Source organism: Anoplophora glabripennis, unplaced genomic scaffold (genome assembly GCF_000390285.2).
Source record: "Anoplophora glabripennis isolate ALB-LARVAE unplaced genomic scaffold, Agla_2.0 scaffold262, whole genome shotgun sequence".
NCBI lineage: Eukaryota > Metazoa > Arthropoda > Insecta > Coleoptera > Cerambycidae > Anoplophora > Anoplophora glabripennis.
In genome coordinates, this window is record NW_019416428.1 from 80,234 (window position 1) to 96,733 (window position 16,500).

General features: G+C 35.2%; 1 protein-coding gene across 1 annotated transcript in view; it reads left to right on the plus strand.

Annotated features, from left to right (window-relative positions):
* Positions 1-13,897: 13,897 nt before the first annotated feature.
* LOC108907237 (long-chain-fatty-acid--CoA ligase 5) overlaps positions 13,898-16,500 on the plus strand; it is a 205,661-nt gene continuing 203,058 nt past the window's right edge. The window contains exon 1 of the mRNA XM_018710820.2: positions 13,898-13,943. Within this exon, the coding sequence (XP_018566336.1) occupies positions 13,913-13,943 (31 nt within the window). The 5' untranslated portion in view covers positions 13,898-13,912. The remainder of the gene's footprint in view (positions 13,944-16,500) is intronic.

The following is a 16,500-nucleotide window of genomic DNA, read 5'->3' on the forward strand; positions in this document are numbered from 1 at the left end:
CTCTCCCCACTCTTAATGAACCCACCCGAGAATACTAGAAGCACGGACTCAGTCCTGCCAACCGTAAACGCTCAGGAACAAAAATCCCGTTTATATTAGATTTACCATCGTATTTCTGTTTTGGTAAACTATTTTAAGACTCAATATGACATTTCGTTTAAGCATAGTGCACTTAGAACTTCATAAATTAGCTCGCAAACAAATGTATTATTAGGAGGAATTTGGTAAGCAACTTTAATTGTATCTTAAGCATTTTATACAATAAAAATTGTAACAGTTTTATACCGTTTCTAGATTTAGAATACTATAGTAATCAGATTAACTGATTACCACCTAGCAAACACTAATTATTGGTAAATAAATGGTCATATATATAGGTACCATTTCACCTTAACGTAAACCATAAACGGACCACAAGCGAAATGTCCCATCAGCCAGCATCTTTTAATTTGCCATGATTTGTGCATAAATAGATAGATAGTACATTAATGGTTTGCCAGTTTGTGGGCAGCTAATTGCATTTTACTTTGCAGTTTCTGAGATGGTAATGTACCATTCTGCTAATATTGTGCATTTTGTATGAAGCCATTTATATAGGTACCAATGATGGCACATTTCTGATAATCTGATTCTTCTATTGTGGCGTTTGGTAGTTAGCTGAAAAAAATAAAAACATTTCTTCAAATTTTATATTAACACTTATCAAAAATTTCCTAGTGTTGAAGTTATAACATGCCAAAATTAACTATGTCATAGGATGCTAATTATAGCATTCCTATTAAGGAAGCAATTTGATAAACTGGAATAGGTTCATTAGTGGTTGAACAGTATTTGACTATTTCAATCATTAAATATTCAGGGCCATAGTAAGTTAGCCTGTACTATAAGAAAACCATAAATGATTAAAGAAGTATACCCATAATCTTTTACTTTAAAGCTCGCAATATAAATAATTGATAATAGTGGTAAGTAAGTCATGTTTTTAGCGAAATTTCTTTCACATACTAACACATCAACTTATGATTGCAGTATTTGTAATTTTTTACTAGGAACATTCAGTCACTCATCAATAAATATTGGCAATATCGTAAAAGAAAATATAAGAATAAAAATTTCTTTGCCATTCTATGGCTTGGTAGGTACCTACTTGATAGGTTTACATAAGTTTTATAACATTAATCTTTTAATCAATACCTCTATACTTTACAACACATGCGTTATATTGCTTTAATTGTACCTGCTGATAATTTTTATGTTATACAAATGACACATTGAAAGTTAAATTGTGCTGACTAGGTATTTTCTTCAGCAAATATTAACCGATGTGGTAGAAGCATCTGAAAATTTTGAACTATTTCTTCTTCAATTCGGGATAATTAATTTCAAAATATTTATGACTTTGAAAAAAATTTTGGAAGCAATTTAAACACCATAAGTGACATACAACATATATTTTATTTTCTTTAAATTAAAATTAAACACGAAACGTCTCAAAAAATGTAATAAAATAAAATAAGTATCCTTGAAACTTTACCAGGTGGTAGAACAAATGATCTTAAGAACAGTTTTAGCAATGATATAAAAGTCAACTGATAAGACATCGTACCTATCGTTAACAACAAAGTGATTTTGGAATACCTATGTAAGAAGTTTTTTTATGAATTAGATGATATATATATTGTTATGATATAACGAGAACCAAGTACTTAAGTACATGAAAATTATAAATTTAAAATGTTGAGAGGTAAAACTCTAACAACAGGGATGATGAAAGGAGAAATATAATTTAGTACGTAGTATGAGTTTTATAGACAAAAATGCAAAGATCGCTACCTGAGAATATCTATATGTCAAAATATAAGTTAAGATAGAAAATTTTCAATTAAAAACACTTAACAAAGGCTCGAAAATATACTAGAAAATTAAAATGTAGTACCCAATATAATTCTATAAAGATTTTAACCAGACAGAAGTACCGGTTTAGGGAAATTCAAATAAATAATATTTTGACAGCTGGACTTCTCGGAGAACAAATTAACGTTACACTTATAAATAGAAATATTGTATTCAAATAAGACTATAAGCAAAGTTTAGCATACCTTTCATTGATATTTATGAGTGGAATCAAAATTAAAGTTCTATATATGATTCTGATAGCGATTCTCGAANAATTAATTAAAGTCTACTACTAAGCAATTTAAACAAATAGTGCACCTTAATACAAATCACAAAAAAATTAGACTATTTAATTTTAAAAATATTTTTGACATGTTCTTTAAGGAACAGAAAAACAATTTTTAAACAAAATCTACTTCAATTTTGACACTATACGTTCTCAATTTTTTTTTTAATCACAGTACATATGAACCGTTTTGGAATAGTATTAAAGTTGTTTGTTTTACATAAATCATTTTCAAATTGTTAAAATGACACATGTCCAAAAACTTGTGCTATATACAGGGTGACTTTAAATACAGAAACTGCAGGATTAGATTAGTTTCTTTTTTCCTGGAGGACGTAGTATTCGAGATACAGGGTTTTCAAGTTTCCAAAAAATATATTGTCTGTTATATCTTTATAATGCGCTGACGGAATTGAATTATTACATCGTATTTACGTAATTAAACCTTAAAAATACACCACTAGTAATTTTTTGTAGAAATAATGTTAAATTCAGGTACTCTTACATTAAATGAATGAAGTGATTCTTGATATTTTTTAATAGTAGCAGTTGTTTAGGAGATAATTTACTTATTTGTCGACCATAATGCGCAAATTTAGTCCCCATACTCATTTGTTTAAAATTCATCTGCAATAATTGTTTCTTTTGTCTGCATTATCAGTTAGTACACTTTACGATGATCTCGTTTGTTTATTTATTTTATGAACACAAGACGAATTGTTGCAAAGAATAGAGGAAAATTGTGATCTCCTCAGGGAAAATCTTGCCATGATAAAAATATATATATATATATATATATATACAATGAAATTTTTATGCGCTTTAAAAATTAAAAAATTAAAAAATTAAATGAAAATAAAACAATTGTTCGCCTTCTGTTTATTCCAAGATTTACAAATATGTACTTGAAACATTCTTAATGCCATGTTGGCTTCCATTTTGTCAATCATATTTATAACTTTGACTATTCTTATTAACGAAATGTGTTTTCTGAAGAATTGCTCTAACATAAACGATACAGGATGTTTTTAAATTAATGACTTCAGGGATGCGATCCTTGGATCATTTTGAACAAATAGTCTTAATAAAGCAAAGGTCTAAAAGCTACTGGTTTTCAAGATATAGGATTTTAAAGATTTAAAAATATATAAATATTTTCCAAATAATATCTGAAGATGTTTCATGTGGATTGATAAAACTTCGATTACTATTTTAGTTAATTGAAAGCAAATCATGGAATTGGTATACAGATATATCAACCAGTGAAGATACTGAGACGCACTGGCACTGAGAATTCTACGCCACTGAGTTTTTTGGAAATTTATTGTGGGAATTTAGCCTCTAGAAAGAAAAAATATTGTCATTTACGGATCAATTCTATGAACAAACTGAAAAATCGAAGTGCTGGTTCAGGTATGTTGTATGATTTCTATCATCTGTCCATGTGGTTTTAACAATATATGAGGATTTCTGGACAATATTAACGGAATGTATTTGGATATCAGCTTCATCATGAAATTAGAAGAAAATGGTACCCTTTCACTTCCATGCTTTTGTCAACTGTAAAATGGATACCTCACTCAGGGTATAGGATACCCTACTAGAGCAAATGATTACAGATAGCCAACCAACACCGATAGGTATCTGAACAGTAAGTTATGCCACCACTCGACTCAAAAATAAGAGACCGTCAACACTTTAGTCCCTATTACATCGAGCATTCACCATCTGTGAACCGGAACACTTAGAAAAGAGACTAGGTATCATCTACATGATCCCAAAGCAAATAAATATACCAATTACAAGTTATCAGTAGGACACCTAAATACAAGAAAAAAGAGGGATATTCCGATAGCAACCTATCATTCCTACATAAACGGAATGATAAATAAAATAGCCCGACTCTTAACGAACCACAACCGCTTGCAACACTTATCTATACAGCGTGGTAAAAAAGTTCTGCATAAAATTCATATTAAACGTTAAACAATTTTTTTTCGAAAAACGGTGATACCCGTCGATTTTTATTTGATCCAGGGCACCTTGTTATGTGGAAATTTTTTTTTTCGATAATCCACTTACGGCAGCGATGATATAATTATTTTTTTTAAATGACAACGCATATTTTTTTCATTCGAAATTGATGACAGTGATAATTATCTAAACAACGGTGTGAAAATTTCGATGTCTTACATAACAATTTTTTTTAGAAAAATGCACCTTAAGTTCTTGAATGCAATAATTTGCTGTTTACGGATCAAATGCCTTAGAAAAAAATTTATTCGGCAGAAAGCATTTCAGATAACTTAAGTTGCAACTGGTGTTATGTAATATTTGCGGAATTATTCATCAGATATTGTCAGGATCCTGATTAAACTGCAAAATTTAGAACCAAGTTCAACCGCACAAAATCCAAATAGTATGTAGCAAATTAAGGTCGACTTTTTGTCTTCGAGTTTGCCGATAAATTCCTCAAAAAAAAAAGATCCAAAGAAATGTTTACTTGAAAGGAGTAGATTACCTGAAATATTGAAGACTAAAAATCAGTACCGATTTAACATTCTTTGGTGAAATCGTTTAATTCGAAATGGCAAAACTTAGTGAACGCGAAAGAATTGATATTTTGAGGATGATTGGTTTCGGCGATAAGTTACGAACCCATCAAGAAGCTTGCCAATTATTTAATGCAACGTACCCTGACAGACCACCAATTACGCAATCTACGGTTAGTAGGGTACTGGCAAGGTTTGAGGAAACTGGTAGTGTGAAAGATGCTCCTCGTGCGGGTCGTCCTAGAGTAGATGATGAAACTAGATTGAATATCCTGGTGGAGCTCCAGGACAACCCTCATTCTAGTACAAGGTCGATTGCATTGAACAATGATATTTCACATGTAACTGTGGTGAACTTTCTCAAAAAAGAGAAATTTCACCCCTATAAGGGTCACTTGATACATGCATTGACTGAGGACGACCCAGACCGCCGTCTCCACTTTTGTGAAGATTTAATGCATCGATGTAACGGAGACCCCGACTTCCTCAAGAACATAATTTTTTCTGACGAGGCTACTTTTTATCTTAATGGATCGGTGCATCGACATAACTGCCGGTATTGGTCTCAGGAAAACCCGCACTGGGTGCAAGAAGTAGATCATCAGCACCCCCGAAAGGTGAACGTTTGGGCGGGAATAATAGGGCGTCGTATTTTAGGCCCGTATTTTTTCGAGGAAAATTTAACTGCTGCTCGCTATTTGGATTTCCTGCGGTTCGATTTGGTCCCAAGCTTAGCAGAGTTATTCCCGAACAACGAGGATCCTGATATTCCTGAGGAAAGAATTTGGTTTCAGCAGGATGGTGCACCGCCCCATTATGGAGTGCAAGTACGGGAGTACTTGAATAACACGTTTACTGGCCGGTGGATCGGGCGACGCGGAACAATCGAGTGGCCTCCGCGTTCGCCTGATTTAACACCTCTAGACTTTTTTTGTGGGGCTATTTGAAATCGCGTGTGTACACAAACAGACCAGGTGATTTGGAAGAACTTAAAAACCGTATTCGTTTTGAAATAAATCAAATCGACCCGGGAATGCTTGAACGAAGTGTAGACGGCGTTTACACACGCTTAGGACAATGCCAAATGGTACAGGGTGGGCAATTCGAACAATTTCGCTAGACTTACACAAACATTAGTGTAATTTTACTCGTTTGAAATGTAATTTTGTCAACTTTGTCCTTTTCGGAGCCATTAATAGTGTAAGTAGACAATTATCACTTATAAGAACTTAAGGTGCATTTTTCTAAAAAAAATTGTTATGTAAGACATCGAAATTTTCACACCGTTGTTTAGATAATTATCACTGTCATCAATTTCGAACGAAAAAAATATGCGTTGTCATTTAAAAAAAAATTATGTCATCGCTGCCGTAAGTGGATTATCGAAAAAAAAAATTTTCCACATAACAAGGTGCCCTGGATCAAATAAAAATCGGCAGGTCTCACCGTTTTTCGAAAAAAAATTGTTTAACGAAAATATGAATTTTATGCAGAACTTTTTTACCACGTTGTATATCGGACAAACAGAGAGACATGTTACCAATAGGTGAAAATACCGCTTGATGAATTACAACAGAGAGAAATGAACAGGTACGGTGCATAGGGCAAATATAGGATAGTACCAAAATTCTAATGAGAAGGGAAAAATGGACCAAGGCTCTACGAAGAAACAATAGAAATTCAGAAGAAGGTATGCTTCTCGAAACGTCAAGTAATCTAAATCGACAACGCGGCAACCAACCCGGTAATTATTTAACCCTAAATTCTAATTAATACCTAATTTATATGAGGTATTGATCTAAATTTTACGTTCCTGTCAGTACAGTATAACATAGATAATACGCCGTGATTCAATTTTTATATTATTGATTTGAAAAGTGTTTGCTGTAGGTAATCTTACAAGTTCTCTTTATCTATGTATAAATATTTATTCTTTGATAAGGTCGTGATACATTATCATTATGGATTCCATGGAGGTAACTAAATACATACTTGAAAGCCATCCATCTTTTTATACAGGGTAGGCCATTTTAATCCCTCCACCCAGATATCTCTGCACTGCCAAGTTTAGCGAAAAATGTTTCCGACAAAAGTTACTGAACTCGGAGGGGGACATGTTATGGTGACATTGCCTATGACCTTCAAGGTCATTTTCATGGACATTAATGGTCAACTCTATTTTTTTTAAATAGGAACCCCCATATTTGACCCCGGATTCGGAAAGGGCGGGAAATTTTACGTTCAGATGATATATCATATGTGGGGTCGGTTGACCACGCAATATTATGTAAAGGTCTATTTTATTTTTTCCTCAATCTTTGCACCCAAATGTTCCGCCAACGGTAAGGTTTAGCAAAAAATGTTTCAAATAGAATTTGCTCTATTCCGAGGAGGGGACATGTTATGGTGACCTTGGCTCTGACCTTGGGCGTGATTTTCAAAGTTATTTCAAGTCAACTTTAGTTTTTTTTTGCAGGAAACACTTATTTTTTACTTCGGATTCGAGTAGAGCGGATGATAATACAAATGTTTGCTAAGTGTTGTACGAAACTGTAAATGGATAAATCGGTTTTAGGAAATTAAATTTATGTTATAATTAATACAAATTAATTACAAATATAATTGATTTTTACATGACCTTGGGTGGTCAACCGACCCCACATATGATACATCATTTGAACATATAATTTTCTGCTCTTTCTGAATCCGGGGTCAAGAAGAGGGGTTCTATTAAAAAAACACAGTTGTCCTTGAAATGACCTTGAAGATGACCTTCAAGGTCATAGGCAATGTCACCATAACATATCCCCCTCCGAGTCCAGTCTGGGGGTGTGTGAAGAATCAAATTTATGCATTCGAACCTCCCCAAACTGTGGAAATTCTAGAAGAAAGAGCTCGACAAGTATTTGCAAATAATAATAAGAATACCATTCGGCGAGTGACAAATAATATTTTACAAAGGTGTCTTTCGTGCATAGCCAAATATGGAGAGCATTTCGAATAATAATCCCAATGTTTTTTCTCTATTGCATAATGTTGCTGATGATATTGGATTTTTGTTGAAATAATCTATTATCTGATTGCCTCTTTCATAGTTCTAGCATGCAGTTTTTTAAACTTGTAATAAATTTCCAATATAACTGTTTAAAGCCACAATTGCTTTTCTAATATTTTTAATAAAGCACTCCAGCATATCACATTTTTCTTAATTTGAATGATTCAGAACGTAATTTTTTCACTCAACGCCATGACTTTAATGATAAGTTTTTACAAATATGTGAGACTATTCTATAATAGTTCCGAAAAATTATGCGGTGTTGCTAGAATTATTAAAAATAGGTATTATAATATTGATTTTTGAGGTTGTTTTTAAAATTTTTCTTACTTTATTACATCACTGAAAAGTCAAAAAAATGCTCTCTTTGCTCATCTTAAAATTCAATATGGCATGCAAGAAAAACAAAGTTGATGATGGTTTCTCACAACCGAAACGTCGCAATGGAAATCTAAATATACAGTGAAATTCCCCGAAAAAAACTGAAGTGAAAGAGTGTTTTCAGATTTTAAATAAAATAAATAAAAAAAAATACAGGCGATTTTTGAAAGCGCCAAGTTTACTTTTTTTCAAAATAATTCAAAAACCTGAAGAGCTAGGAGAGGTCTGCAATCGAGATTAAGTTAAAGCTAAAACTTTCCCCATCTAACTAATTTCCTATCTCTTATAGTTTCCAAGATACCAATACATACATGCATCACCAAAATGATCCTGTCGTAACCTATGATCAGAATTATTTGTAACATCGACATGTGCCCTCGGTGGAGACATCGGAAATTCTAATCGAGCCCCACGTTGAGCGCCATGTCGTGGTTTATGATCTGAAGTGCCTAATAATTGAGAATTTTGGGGTGATCGCCAAACTGGGCTCGTCGCGAAGACGTCGAAGCTGAGCTTCGAGCCCCACGTCGAGCGTCATGTCGTAAACTATGATTGGAAGTATTGGTTTCCTCGACCTGAGTCCGCGGTGGAGACACCAGAAGTTCAAATGGATCGTCACTTTGGATGCCATGTCGCGCTATATTCTCTATGGCTTGTGGTGGATATGACCTACAGACGTTGTGCCTAGGACACGAGCTCGTGGGGGAGATCTCGAAGACGATGTTCGAGCTCCACGTCGAGCGCCGTATCGGATTAGACTTTCTAAATAAGGACCACTTAGGTGGTGATCGAATGTTCGAGGGAAATCATAAGAGTGGACGGATGATGTACCAGAATTGCTTAGTTGGAAAGAGCCGGCTACGTCACCTACGACATAGTCGGCTAAGGGGTTTTCGCATGCTATAGCACCCGAACGAGATGCGCATTGCTCCCGCTGGGTACCATTTCGTAAAAATGCTGATTGTACTGTATAACGGTTCCACGTTCCGGGACACCCGATATCGGAGGTAGGCCGACATCGGGGCTGGACCGCGAACCGTGGTCGGGCTCATGGGATTCCCCGGACCCTACCAGTTGGTACGTAGGTATAACCTCGTCCCGAGTATCTGTGGGTGACCTACTTCGTGGTGACTCTTGCATGCTACTCGTCTTGAGGGATACTCGAGGTGGTATCGTAGTGGCATCGGTAACATGGTATTCCTTGTTCTATCCTTAAGCATGTGGTTCATGACATAAAGGAACCTCTTACTAAACTTGTAAATAGCTCTTTTGAACAGGGTTCATTTCCACCTATTTTAAAACAGAGTTTGATCGTCCCTATTTATAAAAAGGGGGAAAGTGATAAGATTTCGAATTATAGAGGTATCTCTTTGGTATCGGTGTTTGCAAAGATATATGAGAAGGCTTTTGCAGAAAATCTAAAGTTTTTCTTGAGTGAGCACAAGTTGATTAGTAATTTCCAGTTTGGTTTTCGAGCTGGTTACTCAACGTTGGATGCTTTATTGACAATTTATAAACACATTTTGGAAAGTTTTGAGTCCAAGCAGAGATCGGCTTGTTTCTATTTTGATTTAACTCGGGCTTTTGATACCGTAAACCATGACTTACTTCTGATAAAGCTTGAACATTATGGGGTCAGGGGTACTCCCCTTGAGTGGTTGAGATCTTATTTGTCAAATCGACAGCAGAAAGTTATCGTCAAGGGTCCTGTTGGCCATTCTACATCGAGCAACAGAGTGGTTCCCTTGGGTGTTCCTCAGGGTAGCATTTTGGGACCTATTTTGTTTATCATTTTTATAAACGACCTAGGCAACTGTTTTTATCCGAATCAGGCTTCTCTCTATGCAGATGATTCCACTGTGGCTTTTCGGGCAAACAGCGTTGATCAGTTGGCTCGTGAGGGTGGGAATTGTATTGATATAATGAAAAAATATTGTGTGGCAAATGGACTGTCTCTAAACTGCGCGAAAACTGTAATGATTTCTTTTTCAATTCATGACCCTAATAATAGTTTATATGTTGCCTTAAATGGAAGATCTCTTAGGGATAATGATTGTGTGAAGTCTCTGGGAGTCACATTTGACAGATGTCTAAACTGGCAGGCTCACATGGTGAACTTGTGTAAGGGGCTATCCAAACATAACTTTGTCATGTGGACGCTGAGGGAGTTTGTGAGTCTTGACATACTGAAGTTATATTACTACGGACAGGTTTACCCTATCCTAAGCTATTGTATCCTCTGTTGGGGTAATGGTTCGGGTATTGACAATTTAATGATTGCGCAAAAACGAATCATTCGAACTATGCTGTTTAAAACAAGGCGTCATTCTTGTCGCCAATTATTTAAAGACTTGGGAATCTTGACCGCAGTCTCAATGTATATTTTAGAGTGCGCGATGTATGTCAGGGTTCACAGGTCTGAATTTACGCAGTTCGCGGATAGACATTTGGCGTTTGACCTCAGAGATAGGCATGCTGTCGTGGTACCTAGACACAGATTGGCAAAGTCAGCTAATGGTCCTTTTATTATGGCACCTAAAATATATAACCACCTTCCAGTTAATATAAGAAATATTCAGAGCATCCCGTCCTTCAAAAAGTCGTGTAGAGTGTTACTTTTGACAAAATCGTTCTACACGGTGCGTGAGTTTTTTGAGTGTAGTTCTCTTTGATTGTTGTTTGTTATCTTGCATTGAGCAAATTGACTTTATAGTCAATGATTGTGTCATTGTTATTTATTTGTTATATATTTGTATAAATTCTTATTGTGAATTTTATTGTATTTACTTGACGTTTTCCATGCATTGTATTATGTCTCAGGAGAAATAAAGCATATTATTATTANATCGTGAACCGTGGTTGGACTCATGGGATTCCCCGGACCCTACCAGTTGGTACGTAGGTTGAACCTCGTCCCGAGTATCTGTGGGTGACCCACTTCGTGGTAACTCCGGCATACTACTCGTCTCCGTGGGCACGTCTTGAGGGTGGCTCGATGTGGTATCGGTTACTCGTGTAGTCGCGGACCTCAATGCGTACGGCACTGTGGCGTTGCCGTGCCGCGTACTACTACGAGCTACCACCTTCGGCTCCTCAGACTCTCCACGGAGCACCGTCCAGCTCAGTCTTGACCATAGAATCACGATCTGATTTATAAGTTGTACCTTCGAGGGCACCAATCCTCGTAGCACTGGATGTCGCGTCGCAGAGATACATCTTACCCCGTACGACAATGTCGGAGCAAGCTCTTTTGCCTCGAAAGTCTTGTAGAAGCACTGATTCTACTTCAAAATGTGGGTCTCTCGAGAGAGCCCTGAGAAGCAAGGGCAACTTCTGTTAAATTTTGAATACGCCGCCGCAATGACGTGCGTACTATAGCTTTGGACTCGTAGGTCACAAAGATAATGCCTCGTAGGGGTATGACGAGGAAGGTTGCCTCGGATTTGCAGATCTCGATAGAGTCTGAATTATAGGATTCGTAGGAGCTTATATGTGTACCCGCTGTACCGAGGTGCGGGTCTCTCGATGGAGCCGGCACAATCGAAATCAGGGCCTTCGTCGGAGGTTCTCAGCCTCGGACGGTACGCAGGTCTCTAAAGAAGCCTGGAATGTATCGCTATTTCGCTGCAGGGGGCTATCGAACAGGATCTTCGCCTCAGGTTTTAGGGAGATAATGCCAGCGACTTGAGAAGTGCTGCATTAAATTTTGGCACCGATCGCCCAATAACTTTTCGAGTTATTGACGATAGCGTCCTTGTACCAATTCGAAAGGTTAGTAAAAATTTAGATGGGTGTTTCCAAATATCGCCCTGAAGCGCGCTGGGGGTCGTCTGCAGGTTGCAAGAGTCGCTGCAGTGGATACTAAGCGCCGGGATGGCAGACCCAGGCGAGATCGGTCGCGATGTAGGTGCCATTGGAAACATCGGTGAAATTGGTCTTCGGAGGCGCTATCGCCGGGAGGATCGATGTCATGTTATGGGGCGACGTCCGCATTAGGATGTAGAGTCGCGGAAATCGCTCTCAGACGGTATCGAGTTCGATATCTGAACAGATACCCTAGAGGCTTTTTTGATTTGCCTGGCCGACGGCGATTAGTTTTGCAACCGTGGCGGGTTTTCGGTTTGGATTGGAAAGATTGGCGAATTTCCTAATTCAACGGTCCTAGGCATAACCGTAGGTACAAGACGACTTCTAGGAATATACTGGGTGTTCTGAAATACTGAAACTCGCTCGAAGGGTGGAATACGACAATCCACACTGATGCGTGTATTTTAAAACTGCAAGCAACACCGCAATGATGCCGCATGCTACCTTGCCACATGACTGTAGTGAGCTTGAGTCTGCATATGAAACTATCTGTCAAGTCCAGAGAGCAATTTTTTTTTATTAATTGTAGAAGTTATTGTTACAACAGCTCATATTACCATTAAAGAAAACTTTAAATTATTTATAAAATATAAACTTTCTAATCATTACAATCATGAAAAACTAAGAAGGAAAATTTTTCAATTTCATCTAATACACAGGAAATGTACAATGATCCGCATAGTTGCATTCTTTCTCCATTATGTTATATCGCCAAAGAAATATTCAAATGCTATTTCGATATCGACCCATCGGGGTGCTTCTGACGTCAACGAGCCGAACTGTGAGGCGCAGGAATTCATAAAAGGTCGGACCAAAAACATACCTAACTCGAGATAGCTGACACTCATTTGATTGATTTGTTTAAATCACGCATATTATTCACCCCACTGGGATAGCTAGCAGCTGATGTTATTTGTAGGAATAAATAATTACTAGCTTAACGATCATACGCTGAACACGACGCAGTTGCTGTCGTATTGAATTTTCCCTTATAAATTATTTTGTAACAAAAACTACTAACCCACAATATAAATGGAAATCTACTGGCGCTTCTATATGAATATATTATTTTTTAAAAAGCAGTTCATCGATTTCTTTCTATAATAACATAACAAAATATTGAAATTTCTTTTACAAGCAATCTAGACATCGATTCTATATAGAGTTTATCTTGTTCGACATTATCACGATTTTCAATCAGTTCTTAAGATCTAAAAAAGTGTCAAACAGCTTAGATCATTCCTTAGAAAGAAATATTAATAAATAAAGAAATTAAATTAGCAAAATAAAGTACTCGAAAAAGTTGCTTTATTAGCAGATAGATTGCATTATACTTTTTACATTGATGCAATACGAAAATATGATCCAAATTTTTATTAGTCCTTTATTATAAACATTAATAAATCCTTACAAGCGCTTATCGTCCCACTTAAACAAACCAATCAGGGGTCGGTCTGGTTATTGGATTTTTAGTTCTCCCTCGCCTCGTGTTCTATCACTTGGCCTGGTTCGGGGTAGATTTCGCTGCATCGTGGTGGCCGTGAAAGTGTCCGGAGAGGTTGATTTTTAAGTGTTTTCGTCGTATGAACCTGTGATTTAAAAAAAATAAGCTCATATTCATCAATTTCCTAACTAAAACATAAAGTGATAACTCGTTTTTGATGGCGAAGTAGCGAAATATTTTTCATACCTATCTAAAAAGTTGTGTACAGAACGTTGTTACCTGCTTATTAAGGAAAATTTTTGATTTTTCAAGTTAATAATTCGCTCGGTGATACCTCCAATTACGAATGCCAAAGAAAAGTGCCTAAAATATATTTTGTAAATATGTTTGCGATTGGTTTGGTCTTCAATGCGACACGGTCGTCTTTAAAGATGGTTCAGAACTTGGATTTTGGCGGCATGAGTAAGTACTTATGGTCTAATGTAGTCTAATTCTATTTTATCATACTTTGAAAACTAACCACCCCGTTACAGATTTATTTATTGACCAAATGTTGTATTGATAGAAAGGTCTCGTAGAAATGAGTCATAAATTAAAGTGCTACCTAAGTACTATTAGGGATTTTTGTAAAGAAAAAATTCCAAAGGATTCTTACTTAAGAGTGGTCCTGAAAACAATTTTACTTATTTTTATAGTATCAGTATAAAATTATGGGTATCTACTTCAGACAGATTCTTCCTTAACTCTGGTAGAATCTCAAACAAAACAGTGACATTTAATGTTTCTAAAAAAAATATAGTAGCAGAATTCACGCAAGCACTAAATTTCTCCAATAAATACATTAAACCAATCTTCTTAGATTATCTGTTTTAAATAAACAATTTCCATAACGGCTACCTTGATTTTTTTAACGAAAATAATTTAAATACGTGATATTTCTGAGGCACGAGTTAAAAGAAAAACTTAATAATTTTTGGTCTTGTTTCTAATAAAAATCAAGATACAGGTTATCCTGCTACTATGAATTTTAATGTCAAGAACCAAATAATAGACACCTTATAATGGTTTTGCACAATGTTTTGCTAGTTCTTATATTCAGATTAACGTATACATACATCATAACAGTCAGCTAATTCATAATAGAATACTGGATTTTAGCCAGGTTGAGGAACAAGATATTGTTAGAAGTACAAAAAAAATTAACATTTACAAGACTGTTAAATTTGTTTAAATCGTACTTGATTCGGAGGATACAGTATGTACAATATAGGGGATTAAAATCTGAAGTCATAAATATATTGTCTGGAGTTTCCCAAGGTTCCATTTTAGGACCCCTAATGTTCAATATTTCTTTGAATGGTATTAGTAAATATTTAGATGTTAATTTCTTACTTTACGCTGATGATATGAAAATATTTGTTAAGATTGATACCTTAAATGATTGTCAAAAATTACAAAATGCTTTATACTTTGTGTACAGAAAACAGTCTTCCCCTTAGCACAAGTAAATGTAACAAAATGTCCTTCTCTAGAATGACTTATCCTGTGATCTATGATTATAGGATTAACAATAACTCTCTTATTCGTCCCAGTTATATAAAAAATTTGGGAGTAACGTTTGATCAAAAATTATCTCTTCATGAACACATATGCAATATCACTTCGTCATCTTTAGAAGCCTGGGGTTTGTGGTCAGAAATTGTACACATTTTGCTATCTTCTACAATAGCAAATTTATTTAATCGTTTTCGCTTGGAGTATAGTTTGGTAGCCTCAGTATGCAATCTATAAAAATAACTTACAAAACATTCAAAGAAAATTCTTAAAATACATGCACTTCAGAACTCAAGGAATATATATCAACATTGGATTTTCTCACATGTTTAACTTAAGTCCGTAGAGACACGTCGACATATGCATTCTGTTGTATTTTTGTATAAAGTCATTAATTATTATGTGTATGATTGTCTTCAAATTTTGGAACGTTTTTACTTCCACGTGTCTCGCGCCATTCTACACTATTCGAATATGATGTACCTCGGAATGCCTAAACTAATTTATTATTGTCATCAACAATTTATGTCATATGTGAAAATTGCAACAGCCTCCAACATAATATTGACATTTTTTCTTGTAACATAAAATCAATAACGAACCTATTTTAATTGGCTTTTGTTTGTTTCAACTTGTGTATATGCATAATGTTTATCGTATTTTATTCTATTTTACTAAAGCATATGACATATGATTTTTACTACTGTTATGTTAATTAATGTAAAATACTTATATAAAGTTTTATTACCTACTTTTGAATTAATTTATAGTTTTTTTTTCATAGAATTGTTTTACCAATTGTTATTGTCAATTTTATTTTTTTATATTACATATTGTGTTCCTACCCATTCAGTAATTGGATATATTCTGTTGAATGGTGTATCTAATAAATAAATAAATATTGTTTGTGTATACGGAGGCTACCTTTGACCTATAGAAATACATGTCACAGGTTTGTTTTCTTGTAAAATCTTAACTTTTTAACCTTTCTTTTGGTAATTTTCATACCCCGCTTCTAGACAGACTGTAACCTCAAATACCCGCATACGCTAGCTGCTAACAGCTAGCTACGACGTGCTAGCTATCAAATCTCTCTTTCTAAATTCGTTATACTAGTGTTACTAGAACTGACACTTCTAACCATTGTAGATAAACGGATGTTTATAGAATATTGATTTAAGTATTTGCGATAAAGTTCATACTTGGTTAGTTTACGACTCTAACGATTGTAACGGCATAAAATTTATTTTTCGCAATTTAACAAACATTTTTTACAATATATGAGTTTTTATTTTTCTCGATAACTTTTATTAAAAAAGTTTTTCAATATTTCTTCTCGTTCAAAAGATAAACACATAGTTATGTATGGGGAAAGTCTGTTACTGATTTTATAAGTATTGCCGTAGAAAATAAGATATGTTTATATTCATTATTGACAAAAACCCTTCTGCTTATTTCAAAATTT